Source organism: Ambystoma mexicanum, chromosome 9 (genome assembly GCF_040938575.1).
Source record: "Ambystoma mexicanum isolate Mex_15411 chromosome 9, UKY_AmexF1_1, whole genome shotgun sequence".
Lineage (NCBI taxonomy): Eukaryota > Metazoa > Chordata > Amphibia > Caudata > Ambystomatidae > Ambystoma > Ambystoma mexicanum.
The window spans coordinates 327591809-327613222 of record NC_090931.1 but is presented as its reverse complement, the minus strand read 5'-3'; the positions used below and the strand labels follow the sequence as shown (position 1 = coordinate 327613222).

General features: G+C 45.6%; 1 protein-coding gene across 3 annotated transcripts in view; it reads right to left on the bottom strand.

Annotated features, from left to right (window-relative positions):
* The window catches only part of LAT2 (linker for activation of T cells family member 2), a 320642-nt gene that overhangs the window by 170386 nt on the left and 128842 nt on the right, over nt 1–21414 (bottom strand). For all 3 annotated transcript variants that reach the window (XM_069614739.1, XM_069614737.1, XM_069614738.1), the window contains exon 2: nt 6155–6250. In XM_069614739.1, coding sequence (XP_069470840.1) covers nt 6155–6250 — 96 coding nt within the window. The remainder of the gene's footprint in view (nt 1–6154; nt 6251–21414) is intronic.

The following is a 21414-nucleotide window of genomic DNA, read 5'->3' as shown; positions in this document are numbered from 1 at the left end:
GGGTTCTGTCCCCTGTACACTGCATCCTGTAAACTGCATGTAGGAAAGGGGCCTGCACTTACCCGGGTTGTTTTTGCATTCCTGGAGCCGTTTTCACCTAAACCGTCACTATAATTACTTACCTTTGGATCCTGGGGTGGGTGATTATTCAAATAATTCACTGTCAGGGGTCCCTCTGGTCCAGGGCTTAGATTCTTTAGATGAAAGTCTGAACCATGTTGCCCATTGACTTACATAGTGGTATTTATGCTCTTCTGGACTTTCTTTCTTCTGGTTCTATATGCAACCTCTGGATTTCGTCATTGAGGGGCCTTCTGATCCTCCCTGGGGTTATTTGTCTTACCTCACAGGTATGGAGTCAGTGGCAGACTGATCTCCATACACATGGCTCGCCCATTGACTTTGTTCAATTAAGGTCTGTGGAATGTTCTACCTGCCCTGGAACTCTCCTAATGTGGCATTGGGGATACTTACCTAATCCTAGACATTTTTTGTGCAACCACAAAGGGCTCTGGGAGTGCTAGGCCAGGAACCGGATTTTTTAGTAGTGATCAGAGATTTTTGATATATGTATAAAGTTCTGCTGTTCTCGCCATTCAAAGTGAATGCTTTCTAGACTATCTAATTTTGGTAATTGTGTGACTATTTTTCCTGCGAGTGAATTGTACTGGTAAGTATGGCTAAAGTGTGTCTTGATTTTTGGGGCATTGTGCAGTGCGTAGATGTTGTTTTCCACCCCAATAGCTCTGGTATTAATTATCATATGTGCCTTTGTATTATTCAGGTGCTTTGCCCTAGAGGGGCATAATTCGTGTGGATTGTCAGTGTTGGCCTTAGGGCTCGTATAACTATTTTTCCCACTGGTCAAAATCTCTAGTTCCCTTTTGTGCCTATCCCTTGCCTAAATATGTTGAGTGCTGGCCACCTGATCTAGGACCTAGCGCATGCAACAAGAGTGGGATGTGTCTTTAGGAAACTCTGCTTAAATGTGCCGGCCCTTAGGAGATTTTACCTGCTTTGATAGGTGGTGCTGGTCCACTTGTATCCCACCCTTATTATTCTATGTCGGGTGCCTATCTGAAATAGTGGGCCCACATGAAGGCATTGGGGTGCAGAGAATCCTTTGAGACATTTACTGTTCCTATAATATTCAAAGGTATTCTTTAATACTGTGTATTACAAGTTAAGTACTTGTTTGACCTCACAGAGATATATATTTGTAACATAATAAAAGTATATATTTTTCAGTATATCAGTATGGTGAATTTTCTAGAGATAAACGTGTAGATGTATTGCAACTTTGTGTCAGCCTACTACCCCTGCATGAAAGTTAAGCCTTATCACTCTGTCCCTTAAAGAGATGTTTGACTTCCCTTTCTTGTTGGGTATATTTGCCCCACATTAAAGTCAGTGGTTGTAGACCCCTCAATAGAGGGTTGCACAAAACACGGATTTAGCAGTGTGTATCAAAGTAGCAATACTGACCCGGATGGCTGCATATAACCTACCAGATTGCGTACAAAGTCATACCTTTCAACGCAAGCTGATTGAAGCTGATAAATGTTCGTACCAAATAGTGTGTACATATCTATAGAACCAGAATGAATATACCTTGATTGGTCTGACACAATAAATATTACCGTGTAGATCACGTGTGCACCGTTAATCTCCAAGGTGTGATTCTTCCAAAACAAGATTGGCCTCATCACGAGTTTTGCAGTAATTCCGTTTGAATTCCTGCTAAATTCCATTACCGTTACCGCCACTTGTGCCTGTGAATTAACAGCGCAATTCCAAGTAGCTGCATGGCAGTGTGAGTCCTCCTTTTTGGAGCCCGTAGGACTCCATGGGAAAATCCTCAGATTTGTGTTGTATTGTGTTATTTGTATTGCGCAAATCCTCTGGGGAACCGGGCAGAGCCTGTATCTAACCGCAGATGTCAACAATATGATGAACAGTAGCCAATAGGAAATTATTGAAAATGGTAAGTCTGAAGCCTCTTCTTGAACACCAGCAATGAGTTAATTTTCCAGAGTTCGGAAGGCCAAATATGGAGAAACACCTGCCTCCATGATGAGAAAAGTGAGGAGGAGCGCAGCGTAGCCAGGAGTGCCTAACAAGTGGGGCCTGAAGCTAATGTAGTTGGGCCCTTAGCAGTGACATTAACATCTTTAAATGGCCACACAGAGCTGCTGAGTGGGCATTTATAGATTTTGGGTGGGCCTTGCCCGCTCAGGCCCTCCCTTACGTATGCCTCTGAGGAGGAAATATTAGATTTTGACCCACATATCGAAGTGAGCAGATTGTATGGTAACGGAAGATCTTAGAGACAAGATAGCTCAGCCCTAAGCCATGGAGACATTTTAAAACAAGGCCTTGGGCCTCATTATAAGCTTGGCAGTCTGAAAATTACAGTGCCGATAGCACCTGAGTTTGCCGGCCTAATCTGCCGGGAGTTCAGGCCCCTACCGGCATGCTTTTCCCTGAAGCACTGGCACTGTTACTAATGGTGCTTGTGCTTTAGGATCCCATTCCCATGGAGTCCTATGGTACTCCATGGGAATGGGATGCAGGACAGTGGCTGTTTAGGCTGGAGGCAAAAAGATCCACCTATGTTCCGTATGTTGTCCCGATTGATGGCTTAAAATCCTTCAACACCAGAAGGATGGTTTTCAGTTCCAAATAATGTATGTGAAGGGAACGGTCCACCCCAGTCCACCGGTCGTATGCTTGGAAACCTACCAGCATTGCCCCCATTCCAGCAGGGAGGAGTCCGTCATGATGGTGGCCCGGGGCAATGGGTCTCAGAAGGGAACCCCCTGCAATAGATTCTGAGAATCTGCCCACCAGAGAACGTCTTGAGTGAAGTCCTGAGGAATGTAAATCAACTGGGATGGATGATCCACCCCCTGCGACCAGGCAAGCCTCAGAGTCAGCTGAGTCTTCCTAATTTTCTACCTGGCTAGTGGGCCTGCCTGGACGCAAGAAGCCATCAGCCCCAACAGCCTTTGAAACCATCATGCCATGTCTCTGCTGGAAGAAAGAAACAGGGAGCAGGTTTCCTGAATGTCCGATACCTTCTCTGCCATCGGGAAGTCGTTGGCCTCCTGAGTGTCCCAAAGGAAGCCTATAAAGACCAAGCGTTGACACAGGGTTAGGTTTGTCTTCTTCTAGTGAACTGAAAGACCTAGGTTGTAAAGTAAGTCCAGAAGATAACGAAGGTGAGAGTTCACTTTCTCTGGGCATAGCCCCCTTACCAGCCAGTCGCCCAGGTGCACATAGACATCAATTCCCTGGAGACGGAGGAAGCAGGCCACTGCATGCATGATTTTTGTAAACAATCCGGCTGCTGAGTTGAGACCAAATGGAAGGTCTAAAAACTGAAAAAGGTCCTCCCCCACCGAGAATCTGAAATACCTCAGATGAGGGGCCCATTTAGGGATATGCAGGTTAGTATCTTTCAGATCCATGGCACAGATCCAGTTCAACCTGCTGCAGGGCCGACCGGATCTGCACAGGGGTGATCATCTTGAATTTCTGAAGTGGGAGGAAAGAATAGAAGTCTGAAAGGTCCAGAATGATGTGCAGGCCTGCCTCTTTGGAATTTGGCACCATAAACAGACGGGAATAGAACCCCTGTCCAATTTATGGGGCTGGAACTCTCTCTATCGCCCTCATTTCTAGGAGCTTGGAAACCTCTGCCCCAAGAGAGGACCCAGACTGCTTCAATGGGGGACGCAAGGGAGTAAGGATGAAGAGGGAGCCTGAACCCCCTGTTGGTGACAGACAGCACCCACAAGTCCTTGGTTACGGTGCTCCAGGCCTCCAAGTGGAAGGAGATCCTTCCCCCCATAGGAGTCCTGTGAGACCGAGCAATGCCATCATTTGGTTGGTTTGTCGGTGAAGGAGCTCGTAGCAGTTTTCTGTTGCTTTTTGCACTGTGTACTGGGCGATCTGTCCAGTAGTCTCACCTTTCACTCCTGGAATCCCCTGAATCCAGAAAAAGACCTGTACCGCGCCTTCAATCAGAACGAAGACACTTGTTCAGAGGGGGCCAACTTTGTCAACACTGACAGCGACTTTGCCATGAGGGTACTGGCTTTCTTTTTAGCCAGCTCGTCGAGCTGTTGAATAGATCCACCCCCTCAAATGGGAAGTCAAGCACCTTATCCTGCACCTCCCTTGTGAATTTTGTAGCGTGCAGCCTCGCATGCCTGCTCAAGTCTGCCCCTACGTCACACCCCTATCTGATGTGTCGACATGCTGCACAGCTGCTTTGAGAAGTCCTGCGTGACTGTTCTAGGATCTGCCAGAACGCCCTTGAACTCGTCCAATTGGTATTGAGAAATGAACTTCTGGAACTCTGTGAGATCTTCCCATAACAATAGAGCGGTGAGGAGGTGACAGGCAGGGGCATTCTAGTCAGAGCCGACCACTCTACCCGGAGAGCAAAGGGATCATTCTCCCCCTAAGGCCCTCAGAACCGACCCCGAAGGATCACGTTCCAATGATGCACTAGGAATGGAGATACATTTTGGGTCACTCCTTCGGCGCCAAAGACGCTGACGAAATTGCATAAGTTAGAACGCCTGAGGAAGCAGAGTCTATTTTGAGCTGCGACAGCACTGACTGGTTTTTGGTGGTTCAAACATTGTTGTGCTTAGCCCTCTGACAAGGATCCTCAGCGATGCCGGTATTAGGCCAAGCGCTCAAAGAGGTATCCTCTGGACAGCCCCAGTACATGTATCTCCCTGGGGAGCCTCAGTGCTGCCAGGAAAATTATCCCTGCTGGAGGGAACCTCAGGGATAGCTCCAGTAGATTTCGCCCCGGCGGGCATACCTCAGACTTGCCAGTACTGACTTTAGCCCTCTTAGAGCAAGTCTCAGGGGTGACCCTGGTACAATTAGTCCCCGCCGGGGGAACCTCTGTGCTGCCGGTAAGAGTGTTAGCCCCTGAGTGGAGAGCCTCGGAGCGAGCTCCGGTATCAAAATTATCCTCGAGCGCCTCAGGACTAGTGCCGGTACTGCTAGGGAATGAGTGGCCCCTCCAGCGACCAGGGACCTCCAAAGAGAAACCACCAGGCCGGGTTCCCTGAAGAGGAAGTCACTTACTGGTCGATGTTTCTTCACAGCAACGAATCCTCAAATGTGCTCCAGCACTACCTGACGGAAGACTTTGAATCCTCAAATGTGCTCCAACACTACCTAACGGAAGACTTCTTCCCATCGCTAGAGATGTCGAGTTAGAATCCGCACTGAAAGTGCGTCACAAGCAATAGACACATCCCGCCTGTGATCCTGGCCCAGGCACTCCAAGCAGAGCGCGTGTAGATCCGACGCCGAGTACCTTCTGGAACATGGCATGCAGGATGCAAACCCCTTTTGTCCCGGCATAAGTGGGCCAAAAAAGACTGCCATGCCAGAGACGTGGGGAAATCATTCTGACAGAAGAAAAAGGGTGGGAAAAATCACCCGCTGTGCTGAAGCATCTGGCACGATGGGGAGGTGGAGCCTGTGGTCAAGCATGCGTTCTGGCCCACGAAATAGAAATAGGACAAGCATTTGTTTGTTTTGTGCTACAAAATGCTCTGGTCCCGTCCCGAAGGACGTAACACCCACATTTAAGGAGGAATGGGAACGTACATAGCAGTAGAGAGATTTCGCATGAAATTTCACAATCATCTTCTAGGATTTTTTTGCGTGCAATTATTCCCATTTTTGCTTGTTTTATTCTTAGAATCTTTGACTTCTGGGGCAGCATTTCAGAAATGTTCCTCTAGTATAAAACAATTACCTCTTGGGTGCATTTTTACACTAAGGCAATGTTTGTCCTAGTCCTTTGCCCTGGTCCAAAACTCCACTGAAAGAATGTTTCTGTTTTTTTGCAGAAGGGACATTTTTGCCCTAATGCTAATTGCACTTGCACCGATAAAAAGTTTCTAAAGCATGACTCTGGAGCTCTATCAATTCTTTCTCAATGTATTCGTGTTCACTAAAGTTATACCTGGCCTTTGAGCGCTGTGGAGGTGGATTGGAACTAAATACATAAATGCAAATATAAGATGTCTCTATAAATAAATATAGTTTACACATGAAGCAGATGTTTGTGCATATTGGGCAAACATGCATTGCAATAAAAAGCAAAGTTTCTTACTGGAATTTCGACACTTCGTGCACAACGTCACTAAAGCTCCAAGTAGCACAATGGAGGCAATGGCCCACAATGGCCCGTCTGCACTCATTACTCTGTCTGAAAAACAAAAGATAACATGCAGTCATTTGCACTTTTAAGACCAGCTTTTGTTGCCGATTACATAATCAAATCTGTTTAGGTGTTTTTCCCTGTGACATGTTGGTATGTATGTGCGTTATTTCTGTACGAGCCTTTACTTTGATTGGTTGAATCACGGTAGCAGGCTGCAAATGAAATGATTGCGCTATGATGAAGCCAGTTGTTTTGCACCTGTTTCTGTTTAATGTGTGCACTTCAGCAGTCAGAGAATAACTCACATGTAGATTAATGCGTATGCAGCCCTCCCATGCAATAATGATTGTTCATGTGAATGGTTACACTTAAACATGTAAACAGTCGTAAATTCCTCCCAACATGTATCCACACGGATTTCTACAGAACCTCCTGCTTTTTGCAGGTGGGAAAAACCTGCAGATTCCATAGGATCCCAAAGAATCTGTGCCTGCATCAAAATCAAAATGCTGCTGGATTCCCCTTACAGGTAAGATGGGAGAGGCAGACTTGGTCTTTCAAATATTTGTCGCTGCCGAAACAAATCTATGGAAGGGGAAGGTGCTCAAAACCATTTGTAAAATGTTTTAGGCATGGATTTCACGCACCATGTTCATGTTTGACCGCCATGAACATGAACGTGGTTGTGCATTTAAGGGGTTGCCGTTCCACCATTTCTATTGCCAATGGTTAATTTTTATCTGCTTACTATGCATGAATATTAGCTTTGGCACCATCGCAGAGACTGCTATTCTGGTATCTATGGGGGCTTTGTGGTAAAGTCTGTATTCAGCACTCTTGAAGGTACTTTTTTTTTTTTATTTGCTTTTCCTTTCTGCTGCTCCTCGGTTGAGCAAATGTTTTCTTTGCTATGTTCATGAAGGCATGTGATGAATGCCCAAATGGTGGAGCTCCTTTAAGGTGTGGAAATAGTGAAGAGTTCTTGATCAAGCATGGATGAAGCAATAACGCAGTATACTACACTATTCACACAGCTGAGCACAAGAATCACCCCTGCCACTTTCAATCTCAGAAATCAGTTTCTTACACTGCTGAATATTTCATTTATTATAGTATCAAATTCAATCTGTAATACAATACATGGGATTAAATGAATTTCTCTACAAGAATACATACACGATCTGCAATAATTTGTTTAAAAATAAAATGGATCATAAAAAAGAATTCTAACAGCCACAAACGGGTAGCATTGTTGAAAACATGCTTTTAAAAACCCGAGATACTTTTTTAAAGACTCATTTTAATAACATTGAACCTTTCCAATGGTAAATGATGTCAAAAATTAACTCCTTTTGATACCTGCTGTGAAGAAATATTCAGCAATGGGTTACGGCCTACAATAAAGTGAATTGAAAAAAGGCCTTCCTGAAAGAGCAAGAGTGGAGCCAGTCACTAATGATGTCATTTGTTGGAAATCTGTGCCTCTTGCTCAATGTTATTACAGAAGGATAACTCTGGAAACATGCAATATCAAACTAGGTGTGCGTGCACTCTTAACATTATTTCCAAGGTTTTGTGTGTCTTTCAATAGTATTTAAAGACTGACTCATCAGTGCTGAAGAAATGGTGAGAACAGTGGTTAGCTCGAATTCAATAAATCACAGTAACAATACATTTCTTCAATTATTGCCTTTTTGTGTTGATGATATTTTGGGAATGGAGTATATTTAAACAGGAACTTTCTTTATGTAAAAATATCAGGACAAGGCCCATGTACCTGAAAAATATCAACATAAGAACCCACCCTGGGTCCAAAAACAGGGATTCTCTCAACTCTGAAGATCAAAAGAATTGAATTTCTTAAACATGTCCTTATAATTTGGATAACGTGTCAAGGAAATGTATTTTATTACTTAAAATATATCACTCTCTTGTTAACGGTGAAATGCAATTGTAAATGGACAAATGCACTGTGAATTCTGCCCCAGACATATTTATTTTGCTTAGAGGGGAACTGGAAACTCTTTGAATATTCTACTTATCAGGCCTAGCCCGGATCAGGAACTCTCAATAAGAAGACATGAAGAGCACATACAAAGACCTTGGTGGTCTGCTCAAGCTTGTTCAGAAGATAATTTGCAAATAAACCCTCTGCCAGAGGTCACTAATGGATTTGAGTTATCAGCTTCAAAGGGCTTGTCATAATTTATCAAGCTCCAGGCATCCCATAAAAACTCAATTATCACAGGTTAAGGGAAGGTTTATTGATCTCTTTGCACAGCAAAATGTATCTGCTCTCAGGACACATTGATATCATGAAAAAGGAGTATGTGGTCATTGCACCACCACTACCACCTCCTGGAAAACTTCATCAACTCCACACTATCATCATGAATAGACTGTAACATGATGGAAATCTTAAATCAAATGTTTAATCATTAAAATAATCACCGTGTCAATATGCAAGCTCAGATTGACACGAAATGTTGACATGTTGTAGACAGGGGTTTTCCAGCATTGGATCTTTCATGGATTCACATGCTCATTGAATATTTCCTGTCATCAGGCTAGGAATCCTCAGTAAATGAAAGCAGTTGATCTTTAAAGTTTAAAATTGCTTGTCACTTTAGTACTCTATTCGTGTCCCTTTGGGTCTTACTGCCCACAGCTACTTAGAGAGTTCATGTTAGCTCCACCCCTGGTGGCCATCTTCAGCTTATTTACTGCATGTTAAGTGTTGGGAATCCTCAATTTTTCTCTTCAGAAATTTGATATTTTTGAATCTATTTTTGATGATATCTTTCTTCAACATCTTGTGGTTTGGTTCCCAATGCTTTGCGACAAAGGTGATCCGTTAACGGTGACGTTTTTCAGCCCTTTTCACCGCTGGAGTTTCAATCCTATCTGATGCCTTCATTTGTCTGCAAAGAAGGGACATGTATCACATGCTCAGGCTGCTCCAGAAATGACCACCTTGTTGACCATCCCGTCTACACCTATGGGCCCCTCGTCAACCATTTCAGCTCCTAAAACACCTTTGTCTACAAGTTCATCGTCTAAGCACTCTTCAGAGAAGTGGTGCTCGTCAACGACTACCCCTTCGATGACCCATAGTGAGCCCAAATCATCATCGACAAAGACAAAGGCCTCCTCGACGACCACCACCACGTTGTCGATGATTGGATTGACAGCCCCATCGGCCACCTCGTCAACCACTTTGTTGACGACCAAGATAATGATGAGCAAGGCCATTGCTACTCCATCGACAAGCTCATTGATGACAAAAACTTTGATGTCTTTGCTGTCTAAACCATCATCTTCATCGTCTGCGACTCTAGTCCAGAGGCCCAGGGTTTCCACATTCCCAAGAGGAGTGAGCGTCGACAGAAAGTACCACATGCTTTGGCATGTCTATCAAGGCCTAAGCGGGCTCAGCCACGGTTTTCACTGTCTCCCTAAGTACTGGCTCCCTAAGTACTGGCTCCCTAAGTACCGCCTACAACCCCCGTCCATACATGGCCCCTCAACTGTTACAGCAGGGTGAGGAATCTGACATTGAGCCTCTGGAGACTATTTGCTACAACTATGAGGAAGAACAAGAAAGAGCTGTCCCGCCTCTTCCCAGCATGCCTCCTCCAGCTCTTCCAAAACAAGGCCTTCTTACACTTAAAGGCCCTACTCAACCTCCTCCTACTCAACCACCTATAGTGGCACAACCTACACCAAGCAAAACTTTCCCAATGGGGACTCCTTCTGGCTCCAGAGACCTGTCTATGGACATAATGTCACTTTGTAAACTCTGGTTTCCGAGCTCCAGCATCAACTTCCTGCCCCATCATTGCCTTCTCAAGGGCAACCCTGTGAGTTCCCAGCAAGAGAGAGTTTAGCCCTCTCCCCACCATCTAGACCTCTTCCACAGGCTCCATCTCTGCCACCTGTCACCCTCACTGATACCGTCACTGACGATTATCCATCAGATAGACCTACAGTCACATACACCACAGATGAGTTTGAAGACCAAGTGCTGGGCAATGGTGAGCCAGCTGAACTACTGCCTAGAGACTCGCCGCCATGAAATGGATTCCTTTCATTCACTCATGACACGGGCATCCAAGCTGTTTGATCTTATACCTGAGGAACAGAAAAAAGTAGTTTTTGTTTTATCAGAGACGGGAATCTTCCAGGAAGTCTATGGTTGCCATTCCCATGCTAGAAGATATATGGGAAGGTGGTCTCCTGGTCATGAAAAAACCCTTCTCGGCGCCACCCAAGAAAGACCACCTAGAGAAAAAATACAAGGTGCCAGATTCCATGGCAAAATGCCTGCACACGCACCCTTGCCCAGACTCTGTTGTTTCTGCAGCAGCAAGTAAGCATTCTACCAACCCTTTATCCCCTGCATAGTGCCCCCAGACAAGGAAGGCAAACAGCTCGATGAATTTGGAAAGGGTTATATCTACTTGTACAACGACCATAAAGTCGGCTACTTCACTAGCGATTCTCTAACGCTATCATCGTGAGCTTTGATTTAAGAAGGGAGAAATCCTGGAATTTCTCCAGGGTGACAAGTTTGACTAAGAGCTTTCACTGCTGCTTCAACGGGTAGCCACATCAGACCATGCCATCTCCATTGCAAGAGACATTGTATATACTGGTTTTCACCAAATGGGAAGCAGGGCAGTGTTGCGGCGCCAAGGATGGTTAGAGGCCACTAACTTCCAGCCTCGGTTGCTATTGTACGGAAACACACATAGTGGATACGGGTGTGGAAAAACAAAATACTGTGTTGATATATAAAAAGGGTTCTACTCAAGGGTTGACCTTTAGTATTGTTTAAGTTGACATTGGTTGTGTGATTGTGAGTATGGGTATGAATGGTGGAATTAATTGGATGTCAAAATTGTGATTTACTTTTATAAATTGCATGGTTTGAGTATCTGTACTAAAATTATTTTTGTACTGAATTCATTTGTTAGTTGTATCTTTCCAACCTCACCACCAAGGTCAATTTTTTGTAGATTAGAAATTAGTCCACTGAGAGAAGGATGAACAATCTATGTTTGGAATTTGGTTTATAGTTAGCCACCTGGAGAGAGGGTTTGCTGAAGGAATTATTCCAGGCTGACCGAGTACCCAGCTGATTCTTCAAAATCAGAAGTCATATTTCAGCAGGTAAATTAAACTCTAATCAACCCCAAACTGTCTATATAGATTGGCCAATGTAAATCAAGGAAGATAAAGGGCAGTACGAGAACAGGGACAAAGGTGCTGATATTTTACATGCCCTGTGACTTCTGTATGGGATAAGAAGAATGAGTCTGACAAGGTGGGGTCATGTTGCTTGCTTATAGACTGATCAATGAAAACCTAAATATCCCTATTTCTATGAGGGGTTTCCCTGCCTCAACCTAGACAACTAAGGAAGTGTCAGAAATTCTACCAAATGATCACGTTCTCTGTCCTTGTCAAAACCCTACTCCTAACCCTAACACTTAAACTCATGAAGATCTAAACAAAGTAAAGTTCTTGCACGAGGAGAATGCGTTCCTACTCTTGGTATTTGAAAGTATTTCTGTAAGGGTAAAAGTCGAGGAGAATGTCTCCCTTCTCCTGGCACGCAATAGTTCACACCTCTGTCGGCAGTCCTTGGATCACCAGATTAATCCCTCCCTTCTCCTGGTTCAGCCCCTCTCATGGAAGAAATGTCGCTGCAAATGTTGTAGCTCTCTTTGGGCCCTTTTGAGAACATCTCAAAAGGTTTCACTTGTCTGGTTCATTTGAGGAATCTTTTCTTGTTGGTTAACCTTAGAATTAGCTCCATGCCAACTACTATGATGAGGGAAATCACTTTGCCAATATGCTGCACAAATCCTTACTTCTGTAGCTTTGATACTCTTACAGGGACAAGGGAGATTGCTCCCAAGTTCCAAATCCTTCTACCAGTAGCCGTGTGGTTACCAATGGGATGGGGAAGATTCCTCTCGTTACATAGTTCACTTGGCTTTGGGTCAGTGGTCTTCTGACTGCCACTGCAATGAGGAAACAATCCTCGGATGCACTTTTTGATTGTGTTTGGGTCAGTGGTCTTATGACTGCCACTACGATGAGGAAACACTCCTCTGATGCACTCTTTACTTGTGTTTGGGTCAGTGGTCTTATGACTTCTACTGAGATGAGGAAACACTCCTTGGATGCACTCTTCACTTGTGTGTGGGTCAGTGGCCTTATGAATGCCTCTGTGATGAGCAAACACTCCTTGTATGCACTCTTCACTTGTGCTTGGCTTAGTGGTCTTATGACTGCCACTGTGACGAGGAAGCACTCCTCGGATGCACCCTTCACTTGTGTTTGCATCAGTGGTCTTAAGACTGCCACTGCAACAAGGAAACACTCCTTGGATGTACTCTTTACTCTGCCACTCCAGTATCCCTGCTGGGTCTCCCTATTCCTCCCTTTACCTTAATGCAGGGTCAAGCACCACAATGATTCTTCCTGGGATTGTGCTTCACCTCGGCAGCTTTCCTGTTTCTATACCTTCTCTTCGGCAGTCCCACAGGGCTTCCGCTGACCTCTTCTTCTCAGGGCTTTGTGTTGTTTTTGGACCGAACGTTCCACCTTGATAAGGTCACGCCTTTGCTTCTCTCCGCAATCATGGCAGTGGGGTCCACTCCTGCTGTACCCCCATTGGACTCCAACAGCCTCTCACTGGCATCCAATACGCAGCCGGTTCTACTCTCACATGGGATTCTAAACTGCCGGGGTCCTCGATGCAGGAAGACATTGTGTCATTCTTCTATTCCTACTTTATAGGGCTGTTTCTGCCCCAGCATAACACCAACACCTGTTGGCAATGCCTTCTTGGCACACTCCATGCCTCCTGTGAGCCACCTCATGTCAGTACTTGCATATCGTGGAGTCTTCATATTCCTTGTGCTCTTCTTCATCTCAGTAAATGGTACATAGGGTACAGTCAGTGTATTGCAATAGTATATGGTTGTACTATCAGGAGAGGAAGCGGTGGTGGTGGTGTAAAGCGCTTTCAGGTGATGGTAGGGTTGTGCAGGTGGTGACCCAGGTTGTCGTCCTTAGCTCCAAGAGGGGATTTCCCTCCTATGAGGTCCTCCCTCGTATTATCACCCCTACGGGGACTATTAGGTAGCAGCCTCACCTCCCTAGCCTCATAGAGGGATCTGGGGGAGTACAAAATGAGCCCCTATATATCTGTAGACTATTAGTGTGAATGCTGGTGTGGACTGATAATCGTGAGATTCATATAGGTAGGTCATTGGGTTATTGTTTTTGGTTGATTATTGTTTTTCCTATGTTTTGTGTTGACCTCCATGATGTAAAGCTGGAGACCAAATAATTTGAAGTTACATTATTCTTTTTTTTTTTTAAATATCAATTTCTGAATACCACGCTGTCTATTCCTTCCCCAGAATAGTGGGGTGGGATTTTATAAATGGGGATATGAGGCAGCATGCCACGCCAACATGAGCTATTTAAATGCATGAAAGCTCAAAACAATTCCTAAAATGCCTACATTTTGAATATTCAATACAGAAAATTCTAGGGGAAATCATGCTAAATTCTTTACCTTCCAATAATATGTAGTGGAAGAATAAGAAAACGTGTGCAAATCATAAAATGACTGACAAGAAATGGGAGAGTTGATCTCATATCAAAATGTCCATTTATTCATATGTGGATTAATAGCTTTGGTTGGTTTGTTTATAAACGCTAAAGATTTCTCTAAAGCAGGACAATACGGCACAGAGAGATGAAGAAATCTGCCAATGATCACACCGTGGTGAATTGAAGATACCAGTACTAGAAGAAATGTATCCTGGATCCACAAATGGCAACTTAACTCTTGTGCATTGTATGTATATTAACAGTAATATGCTATGCAGGCTACACACTCTTCTGTAGTGAAGGCGTTTCATTGTCCGTTCAAATCAGAGGTCTAAACACTGATGTCCTTCCTCAACAAATAACATGAGAAGCAGTGCACTGTTTTAATCAGGATCCTGGCACATTAAGAGCATGCATGTCTCGAACTTTCTCTCCAATTTTTTCCACTCAAAACTCTATTCTATATTCATCTTTTTGGACCTCTATGCTGCTTTTGACACCCTCAATCACTCCCTTCTCCTCCTCAATCTCCAGGACCTTGGGTTTTGGATATCTGCTCTTGCCTGGATTGCATCATGCCTGGGAGGTTACTCCTTTAAAATGTACTTTGCAAACCTCTGATCACCCCTGTTGGTGTCCCCATAGGATCAGTTCTTGGACCTCTGCTTTTCACCCTCTATCAGTTGCTCTGGCACCAGAGGGGCCGGAGGTGCTGAAGCACCCCCTGACCTACTGGATGGAGGTCCACAGGCTAATTAAGCAATAGAACCTGAGGAGGGAGTGCATTAGGGGGCGATAGTTACAAGCTCGAGTGAAGTGAGGGCTTTAACAAGCCCTGCTGGCATTACCAGACCGGGTTCTATTGCTTTAAGTTCCCCGGCACGTTGTACCTGGGTACTAAGAGTGTTTTTTCCCGAGTTGCTAAACTGCAAGAAAGCTGTTTCTTAGCTCGCAAAAAAAGAAACCAAATGACCGCAATGGACCGGGAAGAAGGGACTACATGTGGTCTCTTCTTCCTATTCATGGTAGCCATTAAAAAGATATTAAAAAAAAGTTAAACAAAGAAAATGGCCACCATGGTTCTGGCAATGGCACTGCACATACTCCCTCCTCCCTTTCCATGGTAGCCAGATGAACAATGGAAAGGAACCTGGAGAGATGCGGCGCTCGATGTAACCCATAGCAAGTAGGTCTTTGTCGCTCTGGTAGGAAGCATCAGCAGTGGAGAGAGAGAGAGAAAGCAGAAGCAAAAATTAAGGTCTTGAGTTGTTCCCGGAACCTTAGGTGGTCCTGCTCAAGTTTGAGGGAGGCCGATATCCATCAAACCACACATTCCCACATCCACATCACTGCACACATCCACATCCTCATGCATGTGTTCATCCTTATTAACAGACACTCTCACTTCACCGCACATCTTTCAATCTAGTCCATACAATTATCATCATCCACATTCACACCCACACTAACATTTACCTTCAAATGTCAATCAAGACTGCAAAGCCTAGACACCCTGACTAAAGAAGCCACACTCACCAACCACACTAGAGAACAAACTTACACCAACATTCAAATGCAGGTGTTTGCGGGAGGTTCCTCGATAGAAGGAACCATACTCACGAACCATCTGAGTGAGCAAACGTCAGGTGTAAATGTTAGTTGGTTATTCTGGTGACCACTCTGCGAGAACAAGCTACCCTCATCAACCCTTGGAGACTGTCGGGGATAGCATCATTTCTGCCCTGCCCCTCGAGTAAATAATCCATGCCTTGGGTAGGTCACTGTCTCACATAGCAAGTGGTTGTCTCTAAGAGGCTGTGCAGATAGGGAACATTAGGCTTACAAAACCCCACCAGATAACAGAAATGAAGGACACAGTTTAAACTCCAAAGGGATTGTGTGTGTTAAGGGCTTGGATTTGTGTTATTTATAATGTGCAGCCAGGCAGAATGAACTGCGTGTGTGCAGCTGCTGATACATTTCCCCAATACAACCACACGCCTGCAACCCCTGTGAATATACTGAGAAGTAGGGTCAACAATAAGAGATGACCAGCAGATCAAAGAGGGTCTGCTAAATGGGTTAATCAAACCTTTTTGGATAGATATGGCAGAGCTAGTCCACAAATGCACTTAAAAACCAGAGTATTATGAACTCAATTCTCTGTCTGACAGGCAGCCAATGAAGATACTTTAAGAATAGGGCGATAGACTTGTTTTCTGAGTAACAAAGTCTTCTAACTGCAGCGTTTTGATCGAACTGCAGACGAGAGTTGTCTGCCTAATAGCAGCTTAGAAAGCGGCCACATAATTCAGTTTGAATTATCCTAGGCATCGACCACTACTGGATGGTCAGCAGGGGAGATGAAGGGAAGGGCATAGTGAAGTGTATATAGGCAATATATTGAACATTAGCAACCTGGGGTGCTAGCCAATCAGGAAGCTCGGAATGCAGGCTGTATTCGCTGGTATAAGCATGTGTTCTGAACAGCCTGAGTGTTGCTGGCCTGCGCTCCCCTTCCGGTTCCCTGCCCTCATTGCTTACCACCCGCGTAGCTCACACGTCGTTTCAAAGGGTGTGTTTAATTAAAAAAAAGAAATCTTACCTTGTGGCTGGCGCTGCATTTCTTTCTCTGAGTCCGGTTTGCTTGTTGATGATGTCACGTTCATCATTATGGAAATGGACTAAAGAAAGACACGGTTCTGCACTCGCAAAGGTAAGAGTTCTTTTTTTTCTTTTTATTAAAACGCACCATTAACACACCTGTATCATCTACACGGAAGCTAATGGCGATATAACCCGAGGGGGCAGGCCTACCACCACGGGTAACATCCTGCCACCTGTGTAAAGGGACCCTCGCTCCACTCAGCCCTAAATTTGGGTGGCGGGCCATTACTGGCAGGGTCGGCCGTATCAATTGCCAATTTGATGCTTACAGCCCTTCTGGTATATGGATGTCGTTCCCAAAATGTTCTCTTGCAAAAAGCTGCAAGCAGGAATGACTCTGTTCCCCTGGCTTGTAGCAATCTAACAGAAAGTTCCTTCTTCAGGATAATGACTCCCTTCTCCTGGTACTGGTCTGCACTCTCCAATGTAGTTCACAACAAGGCCAGGGGGAACGACTGCATTCCCCTGGTGTATCGTCAGTGAACTTGAAAGGATTCTCTTTCTTCACCAGGAGAATGACTCCTTTGTCCTGGTGTTTGAGAGAGTTATTTTTCAACTTTGGGGTCATCTTAGTACTCTTTCACTATATCAGCAAAGTCCTAAATCCTTCTCTGGATTCCAGTGAACTGATCTCTGCCACTGCGAGGAGTAGGATTTCCTCAGATGCCTGTTTCAGTGGTTTTAGGGTCCCAGACCCTTCTCTGACCACCAGTGGGCTTATCTCTGCCACTGTTGTGCGGATGGTTTCCTCTGATGCTTGTTTTACTTATATTGGGGTCCCAGACCCTTCTCTGGTGGTCAGTGGGCTTATCTCTGCCACTAATACAAGGAAGATTTCCTTGGATGCTTGGTTCCCTTCAGTGGGGTCCCAGGCCCTTCTCTGGTGGTCAGTGGGCCCATCTCTGCCACTAATACAATGCAGATTTCCTTGGATGCTTGGTTCCCTTCTGTTGGGGTCCCAGACCCTTCTCTGGTGATCAGTGGGCTTATCTCTGCCACTGATACGAGGAAGATTTCCTCAGATGCTTGGCTCTCTTTTGTTGTTGTCCCAAACCCTTCTCTGGTGGTCAGTGGGTTTATCTCTGCCACTGATATGAGGGAGGTTTCCTCAGATGCTTGGCTCTCTTCTTTTGGGGTCCCAGACCCTTCTCTGGTGGTCAGTGGACTCATCTCTGCCACTAATATGAGGAAGATGTCCTCAGATGGACTCTTCACCTTGTTATGGGGCTCAGACATTTGATAGCCCTCTGAAAGGCTTTACTCTTGCCCAGCATGAAGCAGTGACCTCTATACTCCTACCACATCCCTACTGGTCTGCCCGTGCTTCCCGTTACCTTCTGGGACTTGCTCGCACAGCGCCAGTTTCTCCAGTGATTGGTGTTGGTCTCCTTCCTGCTTCCTGCAGCCGTCTGCTTCATCACAGCTTCTGCAGCAACTCTGCCTGTTGTGGCTCCTTGCAGTCATACCATTAGGGGACCTCACCGTCCACCTCCTCCTGGAGGGCATGCCATTGCCTTGCCCGCTTCCCACTGGGCTCGGTCCTGCTGACCAGGTCCCGTCGCAGACTCCCTCAACACCTCACTTGCATCCTCTGCAGAACCCTCCCTTCGGGTTGAGTGCTGACTTCGAATCTCCCAGGTTCTCCAGTCCTTCTGCTGTTTCCACTAAGGTTTAATCCGCCCCAGCATAAAGTTAAAACCTTTTGTCAATGGCTTCTTGGTATTCCTCATGCTTCCTGTGAGCCACCTCATCTCAGTACTAGCACAGACAGTAATCCTCATGTTTTCTATGCTCTTCTTCTTCATCCTAGTATTTTCTGTCTTTGCTTTACACCAGGTACCACTAAAATACATTGGTCTACTCTCAAACTGCAAATATCTGATGCCCATCCTTAAAAACTACACAAATACCACTGTTCTCAAATCCATACTTAGTCCGGTCATGGAGACCCCATTGGGACCACTGACCTCTACATCCCTCCTTCCTCACAAGACAAAAATGGATACTATTCCACTTACACCTCTATGCACTAGTGTGATGCTGGAAATGCATCGGAGGGACAGGGCCTCCGTATCCTTGTCCTTTAATGATTTTTATCGTGTGTTCTGTCGTGTTTCCGGCGCAGGAGTTCATGCGGGCCTCCTGGCGGTGCAGCTCTTTCTTTTGGTTTGGTGAACGGACCCGTGGGATACCCTTATGGCACCCATGGGTGGGGGTACAACCCTGTGCCCCTAGTGTATGTTTTTGGGCACCTGTGGGTGGCCCACAGAGTAGGGTATGGGCTGGTGGCAGCTCCATGCTGAATTTGACAGGTGCGCGGAGTATCCTCCATTTTGGGATACCCCGGCCCTGCCATTGGGATCAGTTGATTCCTGATGGAAAACAAGATGGCCCCGGTGGCCCTTGCTTTCTATTACCCATTACCTTGTTTTCCCAAAGTCCTGGGAAGCCCTGACTCTGTCCCTTCCCCCTGACTGACTGTTGGGTGGAAATGCCACATATGGTGTTGTTGTGAAGGCCTGGCCAGACTAGCTGGAGCCTTCTCGGTGATGTATGTTGTGGGTACCTCCTGTGGGTGGGACCTCGGTGAATAGAGTGTATGACGAATATGCATTCTGTGTTGTGGGTGTCTAGTATCTGGTGGTTGACACAATGACTGAGACGGCCCTGCCCGAAACCGGTATGAATGCAGCTTGGAGTGCTGAATGGCTCGGTTCTTGTCCCAATACACATAACTTTTTGTGAGTGTCTGGAGAGAAGTGAATGTCCTGAATACCTCGTGTGCCTGATTGGCTGCCTGCCTGCATGAATGCCCATAGTCGTGATTGGATGCTTGAGTGTGACCCAGCGGAATGAATGGGAGATCAACATTATATCTGGGGACCTCACACTGCTAGGAATCGTGTTCAGAAGCTGAAGTCCACTACGACGAGTAACTGGAGTAACTGACGCTTGACCTTGAAGCCCTGCTGGATGAGAAGAATTGCTATTGCTCTCCTTCACAATCTGAAAGCTGCTGTGTTTCCAAGGACTGACCCAGAGAGGACCTGGTTAGGCGCCCCCGTCCCGAGCTACGAGGGACCATCGTGCACAGCTGATCTTTGCCAAAGCTCCCTGGTAGATAGACCTACAACAGGCTGTCGACCCGATACGGGGACTGCTGCGGAACTCCAAGGAGAAGCCCTCAGACTGTTGTCCGCCACTGTCGATGACCGCCGTCGCCGACCGGAGCCGCCGTGCTCCCGTTTGCCTAAGAACTTCAATTGATCATCGGACGCTCTCGCCTGCATCGTCATCCGCTTGTCTCCCGCTGGAGAAGGCCCGACCGTCCACGCGCTGAGGAGCATCCACCGGTGGGTTTCCCGCCACCTAAAGACCACAGAGACGCCGACGACTCGACACCCTGGCTGTCACCGAGTCATGGCTGTATGATGCTGCTGGCCCAGCCCTTACATTAGCAGTACCTGACGATTACCAAATACTCAGAGCAGACAGAACGAATGCCAAAGGAGGCCGGTCAAGTGGCACAGCGAGTAGAGCGCTCGCTCGCTTTGACATCCGTGCAGAGCTTGCTAACGCAGGTTCGAATCCCGGCAGGGCCAAACTCAGCCTTTCATCCTTCCAAGGTCGATAAATGAGCACCACACACCGTGGGTAATAAAAAGCAGCGCTCAGATACCTGAGGGTTCATAGCGCTATATAAATGCAAAATTATTATTATTATTTTTATTATTACTACTGGGTGATTTTAACTTCAGTTTTAATGATCATGCAGATAAAAATCGAAAGCAGTAGCCAATATCCTCTCCGAACAAGGATTAACTCAAAGAGTATCCTTACCAACCCACGTCAAAGGCAGGACCTTAGACTGCGTGGGTGACCAGAATTGTGAAACCTCTATCACTATGGTGACCCCACAACTGTGGACTGACCACCATCTGATAGCCTTCACCGTAGCCATGTCCAGACAACTGACTAAAGACCAAATCATGGCACCTCCCCTCCCAATTAGGAGCAAAAAAAATATTACAACGGATAAACTACTACCACTTATCCTACCCTTGCTCAACTCTCTCCCAAGTGCCTCTTACCCTAACCTCCTGGTCGAAGCATACAATAACACTATGTCCAAGGCTCTAGACACGATCGCACCTATCAAAATGCGCAGAAGCAAACAACGTGCTCATCTCAATGCATGGTTTACACCGCATCTGAAAAACCTGAGACGTCAAAAAAAAAACTAGAAACCTTATGGCGCCACACTCCGTCAGAGGAAAACAAGCTGAAATTGACCGACTTTGCTAAAGACTACAAAAAGGAAATCATTTGCACAAAAAAAGACCTCTACAATGAAAGAATCACTAATGCCAATTCCAATACCAAGGGACTATTTGTGATTTTACGAGAATTGGAATCCCCAATCCCGCCCACTGACAATGTGTGGATAAATCATGGTGCACAAGCATACAGAATGCTTTAGCCAACAAAATAACACTACTTTAAAATAAGATTGCAGACAAAAAAGCTTCATTGACCAATTCCGACCCTCTACCGACCATCCCAACTAATTCCCTTAGTATCCCAGAACCCTTTAAATTTACTAAAGTATCCATCCATGAAATGGAAAAAATCATCTCATCATTGAAACCCTTCAACTGCAAGGGCGACAACTGCCCTGCCCAAATAATGAAAGAGGCAGCAAGAGACTTAGCACCTTTCATCTCGAAACTAATTAACACTCTCCTTCATGACCAATACTGTCGCCAGCAAATTAAAAGAGTTTTGGGTGCTACCTTTGCTAAAAACAAACAGACTCTGCACCCTTCCATCCCAACTAACTACAGGCCCTTCCTCCTCAAAGTAATCGACAAAGTAGTGTACCTGCAAATTCAGAACTATCTTGAGGC